This window comes from Bufo bufo, chromosome 1 (genome assembly GCF_905171765.1).
Source record: "Bufo bufo chromosome 1, aBufBuf1.1, whole genome shotgun sequence".
Lineage (NCBI taxonomy): Eukaryota > Metazoa > Chordata > Amphibia > Anura > Bufonidae > Bufo > Bufo bufo.
In genome coordinates this window covers 278,370,973-278,392,327 of record NC_053389.1, presented here as the reverse complement: position 1 = coordinate 278,392,327, position 21,355 = coordinate 278,370,973, and the positions used below count along the sequence as shown (strand labels likewise).

The 21,355-nt window shown below is 41.2% G+C and overlaps 1 protein-coding gene across 4 annotated transcripts in view; it reads right to left on the bottom strand.

The window, feature by feature from the left end:
* The window catches only part of EBF1 (EBF transcription factor 1), a 357,532-nt gene that overhangs the window by 99,868 nt on the left and 236,309 nt on the right, over positions 1 to 21,355 (bottom strand). For all 4 annotated transcript variants that reach the window (XM_040439863.1, XM_040439880.1, XM_040439870.1 and 1 more), the window contains exon 7: positions 5,025 to 5,106. In XM_040439863.1, the coding sequence (XP_040295797.1) occupies positions 5,025 to 5,106 (82 nt within the window). The remainder of the gene's footprint in view (positions 1 to 5,024; positions 5,107 to 21,355) is intronic.

The window sequence follows — 21,355 nt, the reverse complement described above, 5'->3', positions numbered from 1 at the left end:
TTGATGTGGGTCACATGATCACTGCAGCCAATGACAGCGGTTATGTGTCATCCATGTGTCACATTACTGGGTCATTGGCTGCAGAGGTCACGTGACCCACATCAAACAGAATATTGACATGGGGAGAACTGAGACCTGCGAGGAAGCCATCAGCAGGTAAATATGCTCACGACCGCAGGTCTGGCATGCTGGGGGACTGAAAAAAGCACACCAAGGGTGAACAACCCTTTTAAGGTGAAGAAGTTGTAATCGCAACAAAGCCCGATGGGCAAAAGGTTATCCACAAGTTAAAGGGAGGAGGGTATGGGAGGACAACCAGAACCTAGGCTGTCCTGCCCTAAGATAGTGGCAAGTGATGGTATGAGTCAACAACAGCATGGTGCTCAGGAGCCTCTCTGGTCCATGTATGTCCCAACAGCAGAGGGACTCAGTTGGAATTTTGCTATAGGACCCTCTCTGATCTATGTATCTCCCAACAGTGGGGACCTCAGTTAGAATTTTACTATAGGACCCTCTGTGGTCTACATTTGTCCCAAAAGCAGCAGGCCTCAGTTTGAATTAGGCTATAGGGACCTCTATGATTAATGTATCTCCCAACAGTGGGGGCCTCGGTTTTGACTTTTTCTAGCAGGCCTACTCTGATCTATGTATGTCCCTCCCATTAAAAAGAAGAGTGTTTAAATAATCACTGTGCTTCATTTTGTGGTATACTGTATATCCCTAATATATAATTGATATTATTTGTGGCCAGTCAGATTCTTAGTGTGAAAGTCTGAAGGCACCCATTACAATGCCCAGCTTTAGAGAAGAATTAGGTGTTGCGCAGATTTAGTCCACTGTGTAATGTAGTGAATTGGTGGTCACCAGGAGTCAATGTCTTCTGGTTGCTACGTAACTACTATGTTTTCCTTATAAAGGAAACACTCATTTGAAGAAGAAACTGTAGGATATTCAAGAGAATAAAAGATATGTGGAGTTCGTGCAGTGACACCAGCCATTTTGCCATTGTGCAGACCAGACAATGATGAATCAACGGCCTACTGCGGTATGACATGAAGTGATATGATCTCACTTTGTGTTAGTTAACACCTTGTAATAAACAGGTCATTAGCCTTATGATCAGAAAGACATCAGGCTCCTTCCTTGCCATGGAAATGATGGAGACAGCGACAAGACTTGTGCCGCTGTTTGCATTGACTGTAGACTTCTAAATCATTTATTATGGAATTAGCCAGGACTGCTGACTTAATGGCGCTGCGTATGAAGCTGAGAGTACTTCCTGAGCATGGGAGAACGTGATTAATTCTGGGAAAATGCAAAGGTCACTCTAATTGACATGACCTACGTAATTAAGCAATCTCTGTTTACACGTTGTGAGACGGCACTACTGTGAAGATGGCACTCCTGACAGAATGTCGTTACAGGTCCAGAGATCAGGAGCCTCCTGCATGTTACTGCCACTCACCTACAGAGATCTCTGCCCGCAGAGAACAATCGCAGCCCGGCATCCTCCGACACACGGCTCATGACTGGAGAATGCCAGCAGGGTGACATGGATCTAATAACAATAGCCATTTACTTGTAATTATACAGGTGCACCAGCGCTGTGATGGTAATCTAGATTAAAAGCCAGAGCATGCTTCAAATATAGAATAACATTAATCATGGCTTGAAACAGACAGACCACCTTTTCATACTGACAACCTTAGACTAATAAGACTGGCGCTACCCAGAGCCCTCATTCCTCCACCTCTGTTCTGCTGAGAAAGTGCAACTGGGTAATGAACAATTACCAGTGCATCAAGCCCTGAAGGTAATATATTTACGTAACATCTCATTTTGATAGTCCAGAAACCTATCAGTAATAAAATTCCTTCATGCTGACACTAGAAAGTATGGCATCAGGTGACCATAGCTAAACAATTCTTAGGTCTGGAGAGTATTTAGGATCCAGGACATTGAGGAGGGATCCTCATTATATTATTCCCATCTTTTTAAGTACTGTTTTGGTGGGAGATTTTCCCACTCTTAGTTTCATTGTCACTGGGTGATATGGCCCCCATTTGATAGTTAAGGGACCTATGGTGACCCTAGGTTTGAGGAAGATTAGGTCTGACCTTAGTAACAAAGGGCCATTGGTGATTAGGGGTGACATGTGATGGGTGAAAGGGCTATTTTAGAGCAGCTCCATAGGCTGTGTTGACTTTGAACAACAACTTCTGGGGCGACTTCTATTGGGCCCGCCCAAATTTTATTGTTTTTGTGGTTCTTGGTCTAGCTTGGGTTAGGTAAAAGTCATCCTACACTGGGATGGACTAATTGTTGTATATTAATACTGAATAATGTTATATAATACCATGGGAAACTTGCTCTGTGGAGGTCCACTGATGGGGACTGCCATTTACATAGGGACCATGTTAAAATACTAATCTGTTCTATGGGAGTACAGTATTGATGACCTGTGGCCGCCTCCTAGGTCAATGACGTCAAGTTCATCAGTCATATGGACTATGTACAGCTCAGTCCTATTCAAGAATGGGCCTGGGCTGCTATACCAAGCACAGCCATTATATAATGTACATTGCTGGGCTTGGTATGTTGTAAGGAGGCCATAGATTTCACCAGAGCACCGCAGCGTCTGCAAACAGCTAAATGGTGGTGGTGCTGGGTGTTGGACCGCCAGCAATCAGATATAGATGACCTATCCTGAGGATAGCTTATCAATATTTCACTTAAATGGACCCATGGATGCCGAATCAAAGTTAATTGCATGTTCTGGTATAGGACCCATATGCATTGTTTACCTATGGTCTACTCCCTGTTTGCACTAGTCCATAGTGGCTTAGTGGTTAGCATGGTTGCCTTACTGCCTTGCCTGGGTTTGAATCCAACTAAGAGCAACACAACTGAACGGAGTTTGTATGTTCCCCTTGTTTCTGTTTCCCCTGGATACTATAGTTTAATTCCTCACTACATATTGCTTGGATTGTAAGCCCCATTGAGTGGACACAGTCTTTGTGCCATGCTACAGAATATGTTAGCGATATATAAGCACCTTGGAACTATTATTGCTTAGTATTCAAAGCCATGGTCAGACACTATCACTAGTCTCACTTAAAGGGGTTGTCTGGTTTAGAAAAAGCCCCACAACAAGGGGTGATGAAAACCTTAATTGCCCCTAATGCTGTTCATCCCTATAGAAACACCATATGCATTAAGTACTAAATGCCCTATAAATTTCCAGTTAAGAGCTAATTACATTTTATAGAGAGCATTTTTAATTGGGTACTGTAGTAATGACAGTGTGGTAATGTAGTCAGTACTAAGGGTGCTTCACTTCTTATTTTCCACTCTCTAAACCTTTTACATTTAAAAAATGCATAGGTTGTGAAATGAAACCAAATTACAAGGCAGTCACATGTAGGAGGAAGGTGGAATGGATTTTAAATGGACTACAGATGATGTCATGCCCATTTAGGCTACCAGCACCTGCTTTGATCTCCAGCAAATTAAAATATTACATTTTTGTTGTAGCTTGCAATTTAATTAACTTCACTAATTGAATTTTCCTAAGTGGTTGAATATGTGGCGGGAAAGTCTTCAACGTGTTATGGTGAGGTCCATTAGGAAATGTGGGTGAAATCTTTATACTGTAAATTAATTGAGTGCTATAATGCATGTATAGGTATTTGGGAGGGCATTTGGTTTTTAGGCACTTATACTTAGGTGAGGAAACAAGAGGAACAAGTTTTTTTCTATAAAAAGTTTAAGTTATTAATTTAAATAGTATCAAGTATGGCCTTATTTATTTTTTTGGAGATAAAGAGGCTTTCTCTGTAATTAGCTTGGTGCAATAGTGGTATCCCACCATTGTAGGGTCAATGACCAATCTATAACCGGCTTGATTTGTGGCCTGATCTTTTGGGTGAGCATTGAGAAGTGTAAGGGGGATATAAATAGTGACACTGCTCATTATGGCACACTAATATTTTCCAATATGCTTGGAAATCTCCATGTGAAGAGCAAAACCTGTTATGTTTCATACCTATCGAAACTCTAGAACAAACCTTTCTCTGTAAAGCTCAACAGATATGTTTTCTGAGCCTCAGCATCTGTTTTCAAGGGAGAATCGTGAGACCCTATACACATTAGATGATGGCCGATCCCACCAAGATTTTCACATTGACAATAATCTAGTGTGTATGGCCAGCTTAATACAGCATTGCAAAACAGCCCCAGTCAAGTGGCACGATGATTGAGAAATGAAGCCAAATAAGCCACTGTGCTTTACCAATAGCAGGGGGCTCAGAGTGGTGATGTGTCTCAGGTGTCAGACCCTCATTTATAAGACATTTATGGTAGATCTTATAAATAGATCATCAATATCAGGAATATCATCAAATGGCTGGTCCTATCAACTGATTGCCAATTATAAGATGCCCATTTCAATGAATGAATAGGTGACCATGTATAGAAGTTCTTACTAAGGACATCAGGGCAAGAACTGCTCTTTCGAAGGCTTCATTCTGACTAATGCAAGGGAATATGCTCTAATAATAATATGGACAAGGGGCTTACATTTGGTATAAACAATTATATATAGTCTGCAGTTATCTACGTTTGACAAAAAAAAAATTCAAATACCGCTTACTTACCACAGGTAAGATCCCATGACATGGTCAACTTATCAGAGTTGAGACAGAGACTAGAAACCTCTTAGAGATGGGCATCCCACTTACACACCTTAGGCCTTATTCACACATACGTGGATCTATACGAGTGTATTACTATACAGCGGCGCCAGCACGAAGCGCGCGGCATCATATGGCGTGAATGACCGTGAAAATCCACATATGTGTGAATAAGGCCTTACTCAGCAAGTGATCATATACATTCAGTGCACATGTATCTGGAACAACCTGTGATCTTTAAATGACTATTTGTCATATGTGATACAATAAATAATGACATGTAAGTAAAAAAAATTATAAATCCAAAAGTGATTCTTTTTTTAAATTTCTTACCTGGAATCTACGCATATCTCGAGGGTTTCCAGCATTCTTCAAACAATTTTGGTTACACTTTAGAAAAAATTTCAGGAAGAATCTAAAAGTGGAAAAAGAGAGAGTGATAAGAAAATCTGTCTGCAAGGGAGACGTAAACAATTACGACCAAAACGAAAACTAATGGCGGGTTTATACGGCTCGGTTGTTGGGCAGATTACTAGCGATGAATATTCATCTTTCTTATCATAATTTTTACTTTATTTTGGATTCCTTATGCTTAGCACAAGAAAGGATGATGTGTACATGGATTTTTATGTTCACAAAAAGCTAAAGTAAAGCAATGCAATATTAATATTTGATCTACTGATCATTGTTCTTACAGTAGCAAAGCTGTAGCAGGTGTCATTACAAGACTGGTGACCATTACAGAGTAGTGACAGGACAAGTACCATTGCTGCCAAGAACTTAGAAATATGAGAAAGGTTGGCATCCCAGCCAAAGAAACCAGTAATGGTGGCTCTGCTGTCAGCGCTCTCTCATTCACAACCCAACACATAAAGTGCACTGACATCAGATACTCAATTTATCCACAGGGTGAGGTGAAGATTGTTGGCAGGAGGCTGCAACCCATCTCCCTCCCACAGACTGACCAAACTGCAAGGCTGACCAACTTTCCTGTCAGCAGAATGTCTCCATCACATAGAGGTCTCAGGATGCCATACTGAAGCATCACAGAAGTGTTGATGATATTGATGATGATTTTTTACAGTATTATATATATTATGTTTAAAATATTATTTACAGACATTTTTCAGAATGTCATAGTACGTCTGATAGCAAAGTGTTTCTTGTATAATAATAGCATAATGATAAAGGCTATAATGAGAATATAATAATAATGGTGATATTAATGACAGAATTACCATCTTCATATTATTAATATTATTGTTATTATTACATACTTCCCAACCTTTAAAAAACACAAAGAGGTACAATATGTACGGTGCGACAATTTTTTTTAACTAGGCCACGCTTCTTTCTCTGCCCAAAACATAATTATACACACTCAGTGCCTCCTTCACAGTAGTAATTCCCACATTGTGCCCCCTTCACATTAATAATGCCCACACTGTGCTCCTTTCACAGTAGTAATTCCCACACTAGGCCCCCTTCTCAGAAGTAATTCCCACACTGAGCCCCCTTCACAGAAGTAATTCCCACACTGAGCTCACTTCACAGTAGTAATTCCCATATTGTTGTCACAGACGTTCCCGTGGCAGGTACCAGGAGATCAAAGAGACTGGCAACTCATGAGTTAAATTGACAAGTTCACTGTGGATCTTATTGTGTCTGTGTTTTGGTGAATGCCACACCCCTTGCTTCAGGTATTGCTTGTTGGTAATTTACCTTTCCCATAAGTAGTCGCTTCTCACTCTTGGAGGTGCGGTTTATAGATTTTTTTCCTGACTTCTGACTAGCTGGTCGGTTGTGCTCTGTGGTGCTTCTGGAGTTGGCAGTTTTCTACTTTCAGATAAGTCTTGTCTGTTCTTATTGTTTTGTATTTGTTATATTCCCTGTTGTTTGTATCTGGGCCTGAGACAGAGACTTTCATTCGTCCATCTGGGGAGGAATGGGTTGTCTCTGGTCCTAACCTCATTCCAGGGCCTTATAGGGATATAAAGGCCTAGGTAAACAGCATATCAATATTCCTACCTTCCAGGTCTATTCATATTGATAGATAGTTAGGGCCCGGATTAGGGTTGTTTAGGAGGTGACCTGTTTCTTCCCTAGTTTCCAGGCCCAGTTACTGTTCCCCTTCCCTCCTTTGTTTAGTGTGAAAGTTTTCCCCCACACTGATTGTGACAATTGTGCTCCCTCACAGTAGTTATGCCCACATTGTACCACATTCACAGTACTTATGCCCAGATGTGCCCTTTTCACAGTAGCTATGCCCATATATATGCCCTCTCACAGTAGCTATGGCCAGATATGTGCCCCCTTCACAGTGGTTACAGCTCAGATGCTGGCGCTCCCCAGGAGCAGTAAACTGACAGACATTGTGCTGCTGGTCTGTGTAGGAGGAGTCCACAGGCTGATACAGCTGAGAGCGGGACATACCTTAGCCATTTTGGGACCGTGGGACAGCCACCGAATTCCAGGACTGTCCTGCCGGATCCAGGATGGTTGGAAGGTATGTTATTATATGTTGATGTTCCTGTAAATTCCCTGCAACTTTGTCCCCTATAGGGAAAAGTTGAGGTTGCATGATGGTTGAGGTAACCTACAAAAGTCACCACAGAGCCTTAGCCTTATAGAAAAAGGTTGCCCATATTAGCCATGTTTCATTTATAACCATGTTTTATTTTTATTTTAAAAGCCATAAACGGCACTCTGTGTCTCCCTTGACCCCCTACCATAAATGGAGTGGTATATTCTCCCCCCTCAGTACTCCAAATTCAGTTCCATGTATATTTGCATCTCTGCTCTTCATGCAGAGTGAGGGGTCACTGCCTCACAAGAAATGTGACAGGCCCACTACTTTATTATCACATTAGCACAGGGAAGAAGCCACATAATTAACAGAACTTATCTTCATTTACTTGCTGAAAGCTGTAATATTCAATCATGCGCTGCTGCCTAATTGCTTTGTCTGCCTTTATCCGTTTTTCGAAATGCGAGATATGAGACCCGAGTAGTGTTGCACTCTGACTGCAGCCCCTTGCTAGATTTCTTAACAATAACATAATATTATAGTAGCCATTCAAATATCTTATCCCTAAATGCTGACATCTATGTTAATGTTTCTGGAGGCTCTCCTAACTGGAGGTATATGGCATACAGTGCTCATTATGATAACATTATGGTTGCCCGACTTTGTGAAGTATTCCTTTAAAACATTATGTAAGCCCATATTGATTTCAAGGGAATCTGCCACCAGGAAATCCACCAGGCACAAGACCTTGTAGAGCTAGTTCAGCTGAATTTAGCAATAGCTTCCACTTCACTTTTAATCCATATGCAAATGAGTAGTTGCGTGCACTGAAGGCGGGCCCAAGCCACTCTGTGCACGCTCGCTCCTCCTCCTTCCTCTGCCAGTCTCTCTCTCTCCTTGTTGATTGACAGGATTAAGCAAGATGGCTATGCTGGCAGAAAATTGCCTTTAATGGAATTCAGTAGACATTCCCTATGACTTGGGAGTTACATTTTTATGTATTTAATCCTCTATTATCAGGGACTGGTTAAAATGAATGTGGTCAGAGCTATCATTTAATGATAGATATGTATGAAATATATAAATAAGAGTTAAGATAAGATAATAAGATAATAGGCATTATGAGTAACTGGATGTCACTGTAGGTTGCCCCCTATAGAAATGGCATTTGAATTTTCTCATCCTTGTTGCAAACTCTGTGTGAAAAGCAACAGGAATCAGACTGGGCCACCTGAAAAGGTTTACAAAGATCATTATGGACTCAAGTCCAGTAGGCCTGGTGTTGGCATTGGCATTTTTGTGGCAAGTGGGTTGTTGTTGAACCCAACTAAAACTTTTGAACCCCCTCAACGGCACATCTTCAGGCATATGCCTAGTTTGCCTAAATGTAAACTTTGTGTTAGAAAAAGAGGCTTGATGTTGTAAAATGGCTAGTTTACTATTCATTTTAGGGGAGACATGAAGGTGAGCTTTGCAACAATTTAAAGGAGTTCTCTGGGAATTAAGAAAATACTTAAATATTTATTTATTATAAATATATTCCCAAATACTGTTCGTTAGTTAGAATGACTCATTTTGTCTAGGGAGCCAATCAGGGGAAATAAAATAATCCCTGACAAGTAGAGCAGAGAGTAGGATAATACAGCTCTTTAGCTCAGTGTTCTGAAGTAACATGTCCTGCTGTGTGATTAGGACAGGTTTTATGTGTACTAATAGGACAGCGGCCATTTTATTTCTCCTAATGATTGATCCTCAGACAAAACAAGCCATTCTAACTAATGAAAGGTATTTGGGAATATATTTATTATAAAGTAATATCCTGGAGAACCCCTTTAACTGTGACTGTAACTGTGGCAACATAACCATTAACATTTCAGAATTGTGTTCTCTTTCCGCTCAGCCTCCTTCACAGCATCCATCAGAAATGCCTTGACGCTCATGTACCAAGGCTCAGCTGTCCTCTGACGTCATCTGCACATTGTGCGTTCATTCTAGAGGATTAACCTACATGTATATCTATGCTGTATCTTAACCTTTTTAATTCCAAATTGAAAAAGAAATAGAAATATCAAAGATCAGAGTTGAGCTCTTTGTGCCAACCACTGGAGTACATCTTGTCCACACTACTCTAGGTACAGTTCTCATATTTGTCTAAGACCAAAGCACAATTGTTGTTTAAAGCTAACAAGCTCCTCTCATCTAAAGAGGCCGGCGGGAGGTGGAGAAGATGGCGGGGGGGGGGGGGGGTGGCTAGGGAGCGTGTGATTCAGAGTCTAGAAACACTTTCACATGTAAACTCACCGTTAAATTATTCATATCCCTATAAATTGTTGGGCTGGTGGGTCTGGCTACTGTTTTATCCTCTATTATTTAGTAGAACAAATCAACTCAACGGTTGAGTTATCACCAATTATTATCACTCCCAAAAAATTACTGGCTATATTTTCCAGACAGACCACTTACAATCACATATTAATATTAGATTATGTCTCTTGGCAGGACAATAACTCTTAGGGATCGTTAAATCCATTCACATCAGTGCCAACTAGTATAGGTATAAAATGGCAAAGGCTTCTAGATGTATAATGGGTAATAGTAGTCACTGAATAGTTGATAAATATGTATTTAGAGTACAGGCATTAAAGAGGTTGCTTAGCATTAGAAAAACATGGATGCTTTGTTCCAGAAACAGCGCCACATCTGTCTATACGTTGTGTTATTATCTGTTAACAAGTTATTAACTTCTTAAAAGGGAATCTGTCACCATCATACCTTCCAAAAAACATTCTCCCTGTATAGATGTGCGCTTCTCCACCAATACACTTTTTGCCATCTTAATCTGTGGCCCCTCGTTAGAGAACTACCCTTTTTACTTTATGCTCCACTCCTATCCTCCACCACCTTGACTGACAGAATCAGGCAGTATAGAATTAATCACGCCTTGCCTAAAATCTTGCGGAAGTGCTTTCGGTGCATGCGCAGTACAGGGCTGGAGATGATCTCCAGCCCTGTATTCCGCATGCGCGGATGGCAGTGAAAAGGAGCAGAGCCTCTGGGTGTAAGTTTAGTTGCATCATGGGGCTCTTTAGCATAAACTAAAAAGAGTTATTTCTCTGAATAGGAGCCACGGATCATGATGGCACAAAGTGTACTGGAATCAGCAGAGAAGCGCACATTTATACAGGGAGAAGGTTTTGTTGGAAGGTATGTGGTGACAGATTCCCTTCAAGGAGCATATTCAGATGAGAGACTAGTTTAAAGATGGCCATGCACATTCAATGACTTTCTACCGACTCCAGCATATACAACGCTCTGTTCTGCCAAGCATGTCGGTGGGAGAGAGCAGAGAGTGCAGCTGCCAGACAGTCCTTTGAAAACAAGAGGATCGGACAAATGATACAGCTCCCCCGAACCCTTTTCTGTTTGGGGAAAGTCAGGAGCTCCCCATAAATATTACACAGTCAGTTGACCCCATCATTCTCGACATGTTTGGCCGACAATACCCTGTGTATGGGAGACCTTAAAACTGGACATATAAGGCCCCATTCACACGGGCGAGAATTCCGCAGGGGTACAATGCGTGAGGTGAACGCATTGCACCCGCACTGAATCTGGACCCATTCACTTCAATGGGGCTGTGCAGATGAGCGGTGATTTTCACGTATCACTTGTGTGTTGCGTGAAAATCGCAGCAAGTTCTATATTCTGCGTTTTTCAGGCAACGCAGGCCCCAAAGAAATTAATGGGGATGCGTGAAATGGCATATCATCCGCAAGCAAGTGCGGATGCAATGCGATTATCGCGCATGGTTGCTAGGAGATTATATTAGTAAATTGATAAAAGTCTGTATTACTGTATTATTTTCCCTTATAACATGGTTATAAAGGAAAATAATAGAATTCTTAATACAGAATGCTTACTAAAATGTGGCTCAAGGGGTTAAAAAATAAAAATAAATTAACTCACCTCATCCTGTTGTTCATGCAGCCGGCATGGTCTTCTTTCTTTCAAGACCTGCAAAAGGACCTTTGATGACGTAATCGCGCTCACCATGTGGTGAGCGTGGTGACGTCAGCGGAGGTCCTGCTGAATGAAGATAGAAGATTACGTCATCAAAGGTCCTTTTGCAGGTCCTGAAAGATGAAGAAAGAAGACGATGCCGGCTGCGCGAACAGGATGAGGTAAATTAATTATTATTATTTTTTTAACCCCTAGAGCCACATTTTAGTAAGCATTCTGTGTTAAGAATGCTATTATTTTCCCTTATAACCATGTTATAATGAAAAATAATAAAATCTACAGAACACCTAACCCAAACCCGAACTTCAGTGAAGAAGTCTGGGTTAGGGTCTGGGTACCACATTCAGTTTTTTATCACGCGCGTGCAAAACGCATTGCAAAAACTGAACATCGGAACGCAATCGCAGTCAAAACTGACTACAATTGCGTGCCTACTCATGCGGTTTTCCCGCAATGCACATGCGACGCATCCGAAGCAAATCCGGGACGCCCATGTGAAAGAGGTCTAACTCCTAATTTTCTGTCTTTCTCAGTCTTTCTCAATATTGGTATAAGATGATAAATTCACCTTACATGGTGATATGTGGTCAGTGGGACACCTTCCTGCTTTCAGATGCCAGACTAATATGCCACAGATGCTGTGAAAATTTGCTAAATTTTAGTGCATTTTAGTGTCAAATTTCTAAACACTATGGTCTCGAAAGTTAATTATCTGAATGCTGGTCTGAGATGGGAATTGACACTCTAAGGAACATTTTACAGATTAAATTGTATCACTGGTTGTCTGTCAGCTGGAAACTATGCTGAATCTGGCATGACAAGTTCAATTTCCCTGCAGCGCCACCTCAGGAGAAATTAGGAATTACAAAATCAATGGGCTGAGTGACGGGTGATCTTTATTGCTGCCTTATGCTTTCAGTAAAAGGAACCTAAGTGGAGACTCCCTCTATTAACTAATGCATTTATCTTTTATTATTATTTTTGGAGCAGTTTTAAGGGCAATGGCATTAACAAGTGAGCAAAGATTTTTGTAATATAATATGCATTACTTTCCAAGCAAAGGCGATTACAAGCCATCAGAAAGATATTAATGCGCACTACCTACTTAAACCTGCGGCAGACCTTGTTGGCACTGAAAGAGTTAATAGTCCTTTTTTTTATATGCGGTATATATATGGTGTATATATATATAAAAAAAAAGTAAAAAGAAGTGATAAACATAACGTTATAACACCCCTCGAAAAAATGTGACACCTCTGAAATAAATAATCTCACCCTTCCACCATAGCTACAAGTATAATGAATTCCAGGGTGAGAAATATATGGACTGAATCCACTGGTGCTAATACAAATGTTTGCAATAAATCAAAATGAGCAATAATCCAGTCTTCCCAATGAGAGTGTCTCATTCTCAGCTCGGAGTGTCAGACTTTGTCTGACTCTCTGTCTCCTTCTTGTATTAATGGTTACTTGGCAGCCATGTCACATTCTGCTGCCGCTGGGAGGCTGACAGAGCCGATCAGGTGCTGTCCAAACATTTATTAAAACATTTGAAATGATGAATCTATCCAATTACTGCTATTAATGCGGCTAATGCTGAGTAACGAGGGGAGAGACGGCTGCATGCGTTCCCCGTCATTCATTAACCTGCACTTGTCAACAGCTCACAGTCCCAAACCTAATCACCCGCGCTGGCCCGGCTCGCACACGCGTCACTTTTAATAAGTTGCCATACCTCCGGTAAATTAATGGGAACTCATCTATAGGGTGCCATGGGAGAGGAGGAGATGGGAAAGACACTAGGATGTCTACAAGAGGCATTCCAAGTTTGCAAGTCGAGAGAACAAAATTATACCAGGTCCCAGACCATAAATATCAACTAGATCATAACTGTCTACCTCCCGAGAATACTACTTACAGTACCCTCTATCTAGTTACTTCCTGATAGAAGTTTATTTATTTAACACAGATCACATCTGGCTGCCCATAGAACAACTTTCCATCAGGTCAGACCACGATTGAATACTATGATGGTATGTAGCTATAGGGACACAAGCTAGAGGGGTGCAGACTGAGATTCCAGGGCCTACAAACCCCACTGCCTCAAAAGGAGACACCAGTATGATAATTACTCTATAAATCTATCTATGTATCTAGTCCATCAATCAAATATATATATATATATATATCTGTTTATCTATCTAATCATTCATGCATCCATCTATCTATTCATCCATCCATTATTTGCATATCTATCTATCTATAGCAGGCATAGCAGTAATAAGTACATTTGAAGATTTTTGAGCAGAGTCAAACTAGCCCAGCAAAGTACCAGAGCATTCTACAATGGGTCCAGGCTTTCACATAATAATGTGCCCCAGAGGACCAGCAGAAGACAAACCCATTTGGACATGACTTTAGAACCAATTACTTATCACTAGGGTCTGTTTCTTATGGGTTGATTCAATAATAATAATCTTACTTTTGGATCTTAGTGATGTGTATACAATGATAAGATTACACACAATTTGTATAGCTGGAGGCTGAACCTTAGAATAATATCCCCTGGTGGACCCAAGAAACCCCAGCCTGACACTGTGGTCCCATACCCATCTTGGTGCTTGAGGGTATCCCCCTACCAGATAAAACACCAGACATCAAATAAAAAAACACCCAAAATGCCCATGGGATTTTAAGCCTAGAACACAGGAAATTCCCTTCCATGCTTTCCAGCTCTTTCTCCAGATTTAGAAAAAGATCCTTGTAACAGCTGATGTAGAGTAAACTGAGGTTGTATACAAAATTATTCTGGATTCAATCAGTTTTTTTCCTCTTCATTTTTATTTTTCTATTTTTTTTCCCCATCAGAGAACAATGATTCCTGAATCAACAACTCAATCATTTCAGCCACATCTTGATTCCGGTAAAGCCGACAGGAGTTATAACCGCTTAAGAGCATCTCGACAATTAGCATATTATAAATCCAAAAAATGATAAAGAGAGGAGGGGAATCAAGGGGCCGCTGCTGACTACCTCCAGTAATATAATTCCACTACTTAATGCAAAGTAAGAGGCATTATCAGGCTCACAATCCTCTTGCTTGGTGTTATCTTCCCTATCAGTAAATGAGACTCACAGTACACTGCAAGCCATAAATAATTCAGGGCTTGAGATGGCAATTATAGCAGCATGCACAACCACCATGAATATTTTATGAAGGCTAAAACAGCTCTCGGAATGAATCACAGATAGATGAACACACAGTACACACACTGAAAGTACACAGAATTCACACTGACAATGGACACACACATACGGTTTATGGGAGAGGCATTAAAAAAAAAACGTATGTGTAATCTATCCGGCAATGAGTAGCTTACAATGCCTAAATTGCAATGGGCGCACGCAGAAAAAATATAAATGTCGTACTTTAAATAAATGGACAAAGCGCCATCGGGTTACACAGCTGTTGTAATATTTAACCGCTGCGGAGATGCTGAGGTTCTTGGCTTTTATGGCGAGGAATATCTGTAATGGCGCCAGCTGTTTACAGGCAAAACTCGGTTTATGTCCTCCTTTAAGAGAATGCATTTTCACATAAAATTAAAATATATACTTTGGCGCACATTGGGTCCCATTTATCAAAACTGTCTACCAGGAAGACTGGCCTTGTTGTTGATAGTAACCAGTTACGGCACAGCATTCATTTTTAAAGAGCCGTTTACGAAAAGAGCTGAACTCTGATTGGTTGCCACAAGCCAGTTTTCCTGACAGTTCTGATGAATGCGTGTCCATGAGTTGCCATCTATGTTATCAGTAGCGTTCAAAATCATTTAGATTAGCCCTTATTTCCTTTGTGTAGGCCAAGACGTAGAACATACAGAAGTGATATCTTGATGCCACCACAAGGATTAGTTGAATTGGAGTCTTGTTGACTTCTCAAGGATTTGGTATTTCGATTTTATTGGTGACTTTACAGCTATTGGCTACCGTGAAGCGTCACAAAAAATATTTCTTGATGACATCATAAGCATTGGCTGCAATGAAACGATGGTGTTGAAAGGATTGGCTGCACTGATGAAAATGCAAGGATTGGCTGCACTCATGTATTGATGACATCACAATGATAGTCGTCACTGATAAAACAGGTAGGATTGGTTGCAATGAGGAATTGATGACATCACAAGGGTTGGCATCACCGAAAAAGCAGAAAGGATTGGCTGCATTGATGTATTGATGACATCACAAGGGCTGGCTTTACTGACGAAAATGCAAGGATTGGCTGCATTCATCTATTGATGACATCACAATGATTGCCGTCACTGATGAAACAGGTAGGATTGGTTGCAATGAGGAACTGATGACATCACAAGGGTTGGCATCACCGAAGAAGCAGAAAGGATTGGCTGCATTCATGTATTGATGACATCACAAGGGCTGGCTTTACTGACGAAAATGCAGGGATTGGCTGCATTCATGTATTGACAAGACCACAAGTATTGGCTGCGTTCATGTATTGATGACATCACAAGAATTGTCATCACGGATAAAACAGAAAGGATTGGCTGCATTGATGTATTGATGACATCACAAGGACTAGCTTTACTAATGAAAATGCAAGGATTGGCTGCAATGATGTATTTCATTGATGACATCACAAAGATTGGCTGCAGTGATGAAACAGCAAGGACTGGCTGCATTAACGTATTGTCTTGATGGCATCACAAGGATTGGCTGTGTGTATGTTTTGATAACATCATAGGGATTGACTGCAATGATATACTGATTACATCACAAGAATTGGCTTACTGGCCTCTTGTGAAATTAAAAGGATTGACTGTCTGATGGTTGATGACATCACAATGATTGATAACATAGATAGGTGTCCTAATGACATCACATTTAAAAATTATCATGTTTAAAGTGGACCTGTCAGCTTTCTGAGCGTTTTATACCTTATGCCTTATACCAGTGTCAGACTGTGCAGGGAAACACTCCTTAGACAAGGGAATGGTAACACCCAGCATTTACCCCCCCCACAAAAAAAAAATTCTAGTAAGAATAACACAGCACTATAAAAATGACTCCAGATTTATTTTTAGGAGGAATACATATTTACAAGAGCTGACAGGTCCTCATGAACTAATAAGAGATAACAGATATAACATTTCTAGTAACCTGGGAGTCTTTGATCATATGGAATTATCATGCTCCCATAGCCATTTCAAGTATTCCTCAGAAGCCCCATAAAAATGATGGCAATTATTCATGAAAATGAGCCTACCCTTATAAATGGATCCTGGAGTGGCACTTGGCTTTTAATTATTTCGTATCATCTTCCTATAAGTGGTAATGATTGTATTCTGTGACATGGGGCAGGTCAGGGGGGATGATGATGCACACTGATTCATTCACAAACCGGCAGCCAGTAATGAATGCCTGGTTATATCTGAATGCCGAGCAAATACTGAGTGTGAGGGCAATGTGCACCGTCAGCATGTAATACACAGGGCTGTGTGTACTGACAGCCATACTAATGTGCTATTTACAGCTGGGTTGTAGCACTAGCTATGGCAGCGGCAAACACTAATAGCCAGCAGATGAAAACTCTATTAGGCCAGGTTCACACACTGAGCTTATCCATCTCATATCCGTCTAGGAGCACCCTTTCAGGGTGAGAGTTGTAGCCGTACCAGTTTGCATATAATGATATCATATGTATCAGTATATACTAAATGATAAAGATTTTTCCAGGTTTTAACATTGATGGTTTATGAGTGTGTGGTTGGTGGGGGTCCGACCCCTGGCGCCCCCTGCTCAGTCCTCTCTGGAGCGCTTCGGCCTCTTTACTACAATACATGACACATCGATAGCCCATCAATGTTAAAACCTGGAGTACCCCTTTAATTGACTTCTTCTTAAAATTGCCATTTGTGCGTGTCAGATAGGGAAATTAAGTGAACCCCACTGATGTGAGTGCGGAGTCAGGACTACCCATCTACAGAACCACAGCTAAGGGTGCAGAGGTGGCAGTTACACCTATACCCTGGTGGCTGAAGGATCTCAATGGCATAGTTGCCAACAATCCCCAATTTTCAGGGACTACCCTTTTCAGACACAGTCCCTGCAAATTTGGGCTTTTCTGGTATGAAAACGATGGTGCTTATACCCTGCCAATCAGTGTTCCATCTAAGCCTTGGCAACTGCTGAGCGGGGTCGGCTCAGAGCTGGGCACAGCGCCATCAAAGGTGGACGATAGGAAAACCTAAGATAATTGTCACATTAAAGAGCATACAGTGTAACCCCTGCACCATCCCGTACAATACAGTATAATCCCTGCACCATGCTGTGTAATATACTGTATAATCCCTGCACCATGCTGTACAGTATACATTATAATCCCTGCACCATGCCATATAATATACATTATAATCCCTGCACTGCTGTACAGTATAAATTATAATCCATACACCATGCCTTACAATATACAATACAATCCCTGCACCATGGCCTACAATATACATTATAATCCCTGCACTGCTGTACAGTATAAATTATAATCCATACACCATGCCTTACAATATACAACATAACCCACAGTGTAGGTGTTATATTGTATATTGAACAGCATGGTGTATGGATTATAATGTATATTGTATAGCATGGTGCAGGGATTATAATGTATATTGTATGGCATGGTACAGGGATTATAATGTATACTGTACAGCAAATGTATGGAGGTTACACCATGCCAGACAATATAACCCCTGTGGGATGGATAGATAGATAGATACGAGATAGATAGATATACCTATATACAGCCTATACCTATACACAGCCTACACCTATATACAGTCTATACCTATACACAGTCTATACCTATACACAGCCTACACCTATATACGGTCTATACCTATAAACAGCCTACACCTATATACATATACAGTGGGGGAAATAATTATTTGACCCCTCACTGATTTTGTAAGTTTGTCCAATGACAAAGAAATGAAAAGTCTCAGAACAGTATCATTTCAATGGTAGGTTTATTGTAACAGTGGCAGATAGCACATCAAAAGGAAAATCGAAAAAATAACTTTAAATAAAAGATAGCAACTGATTTGCATTTCATTGAGTGAAATAAGTATTTGAACCCTCTAACAAAAAAAGACTTAATACTTGGTGGAAAAACCCTTGTTTGCAAGCACAGAGGTCAAACGTTTCTTGTAATTGATGACCAAGTTTGCGCACATTTTAGGAGGAATGTTGGTCCACTCCTCTTTGCAGATCATCTCTAAATCCCTAAGGTTTCGAGGCTGTCTCTGTGCAACTCTGAGCTTGAGCTCCCTCCATAGGTTTTCGATTGGATTAAGGTCCGGAGACTGACTAGGCCACTCCATGACCTTAATGTGCTTCTTCTTGAGCCACTCCTTTGTTGCCTTTGCTGTATGTTTTGGGTCATTGTCGTGCTGGAACACCCATCCACGACCCATTTTCAGTTTCCTGGCAGAGGGAAGGAGGTTGTCGCTCAGGATTTCACGATACATGGCTCCGTCCATTTTCCCGTTTATGCGAATAAGTTGTCCTGTGCCCTTAGCAGAAAAACACCCCCAAAGCAAAATGTTTCCACCCCCATGCTTGACGGTGGGGACGGTGTTTTGGGGGTCATAGGCAGCATTTTTCTTCCTCCAAACACAGCGAGTTGAGTTAATGCCAAAGAGCTCTATTTTGGTCTCATCAGACCACAGCACCTTCTCCCAGTCACTCTCTGAATCATTCAGGTGTTCATTGGCAAACTTCAGACGGGCCTGCACATGTGCCTTCCTGAGCAGGGGGACCTTGCGAGCCCTGCAGGATTTTAATCCATTGCGGTGTAATGTGTTTCCAATGGTTTTCTTGGTGACTGTGGTCCCTGCTAATTTGAGGTCATTAACTAACTCCTCCCGTGTAGTTCTAGGATGCTTTTTCACCTTTCTCAGAACCATTGACACCCCACGAGGTGAGATCTTGCGTGGAGCCCCAGAGCGAAGTCGATTGATGGTCATTTTGTGCTCCTTCCATTTTCGAACAATCGCACCAACAGTTGTCACCTTCTCTCCCAGCTTCTTGCTAATGGTTTTGTAGCCCATTCCAGCCTTGTGCAGGTCTACAATTTTGTCTCTGACATCCTTGGACAGCTCTTTGGTCTTTCCCATGTTGGAGAGTTTGGAGTCTGCTTGATTGATTGATTCTGTGGACAGGTGTCTTTTATACAGGTGACTAGTTAAGACAGGTGTCCTTAATGAGGGTGACTAATTGAGTAGAAGTGTCTAACCACTCTGTGGGAGCCAGAACTCTTAATGGTTGGTAGGGGTTCAAATACTTATTTCACTCAATGAAATGCAAATCAGTTGCTATCTTTTATTTAAAGTTTTTTTTTCGATTTTCCTTTTGATGTGCTATCTGCCACTGTTACAATAAACCTACCATTGAAATGATACTGTTCTGAGACTTTTCATTTCTTTGTCATTGGACAAACTTACAAAATCAGTGAGGGGTCAAATAATTATTTCCCCCACTGTATACAGCCTATACCTATATACGGTCTATACCTATATACATTCTATACCTATATACAGCCTACACCTATATACAGTCTATACCTATACACAGTCTATACCTATACACAGCCTACACCTATATATGGTCTATACCTATAAACAGCCTACACCTATATACATATATACAGCCTATACCTATATACGGTCTATACCTATATACATTCTATACCTATATACAGCCTACACCTATATACAGCCTATACCTATATACAATCTACACCTATGTACAGTCTATACCGTGTAGACTGTACGTAGGTGTAGACTGTATATAGGTGTAGACTGTATATGGGTGTAGACTGTATATAAATATAGGCTGCATATAGGTGTAGACTGTATATAGGTATAGACTGTATATATGTATAGGCAGTACATAGGTGTAGACTGTATAGGTATATGAAGAAACTTGAAGAAAAGGCAGCTCTCACCTGCTCCTCTTGTTATGAGCACGGCTGCAGCCTGGACACGGCTGTCATGAGTAAGGACCGATATAGAATGGTCCGAAATGCGTAGCCCGACTATTTTGCGATTGTTAAATGGAATTTTATACCGCATGAAATAAATAATCTTTTGTTTTTAAGAGCTGGATCCCCTATTCCTTCACTGTATAGGTATAGGCTGTACATTGCTATAGGCAGTGTATAGGTGGAGGGCATGCTGCTGCAGAACACAAGGGGTGAAACCACTGGCAGGAACACACCATCCTAGTGATAGACTATCACTTAAATGGGATGGTATGTTCCTGCCAGTGGTTTCACCCCTTGTGTTCTGCAGCAGCATGCCCTCCAAGACTGTCCCCAGCATATCATACTTATGTAGCAGGGGCAGCAGGCAGCTCTCAGTCTCAGGACGGAGTCTAGCTTCTAAGATGGCGCCGCCGCCAACTCCGCCAACACAGCAGGAAGTTTTGAAGAAGTCAGACTCATCATGAGTATGGGCAAGTGTGGGCATTTTTTGCAAGCAGGGTGAGCGGGTGAGCGGCCGCTGAACGGACTTATTAAACTTGTGAGCCGGGGAACAATAATTGCTGCGCGGCCGCGCACCCAGGCAGCTTAGAGGGAACACTGCTGCCAATGTGTTGTCCTGCATGGTGTGGGGTGTTTCTGGGGGTGAGATCTACTTGCCCCTAATTTACCAACTGCAATGTTGGTAAATATGCAAAGTTCTGCCTCATGGGGTGCTAATATAGATATTGCTTAGGGGCCTAGGAGCTTCAAGTTATGCTTCTGACTTTATGCCTCTCTGTAGATAGATAGATAGATAGATAGATAGATAGATAGATAGATAGATAGATAGATAGATAGATAGATAGACAAGACAAGACTTGTGCCTAGAAGATGCATAAAGCATATTGGAAGTTGCATGTGATACATGGAGACAAAATGGGAGGTTGACCAAGATGTTCCTATTGTTGGCCTAGTCTCAGGAAAGGTCATCAATATCTGAATGGCGGAGGTCCGACACCCTCTGAGCCCTAAAGTATTAAAATACACACTCAGCTCTGCTTGGCTATATCTCTATAT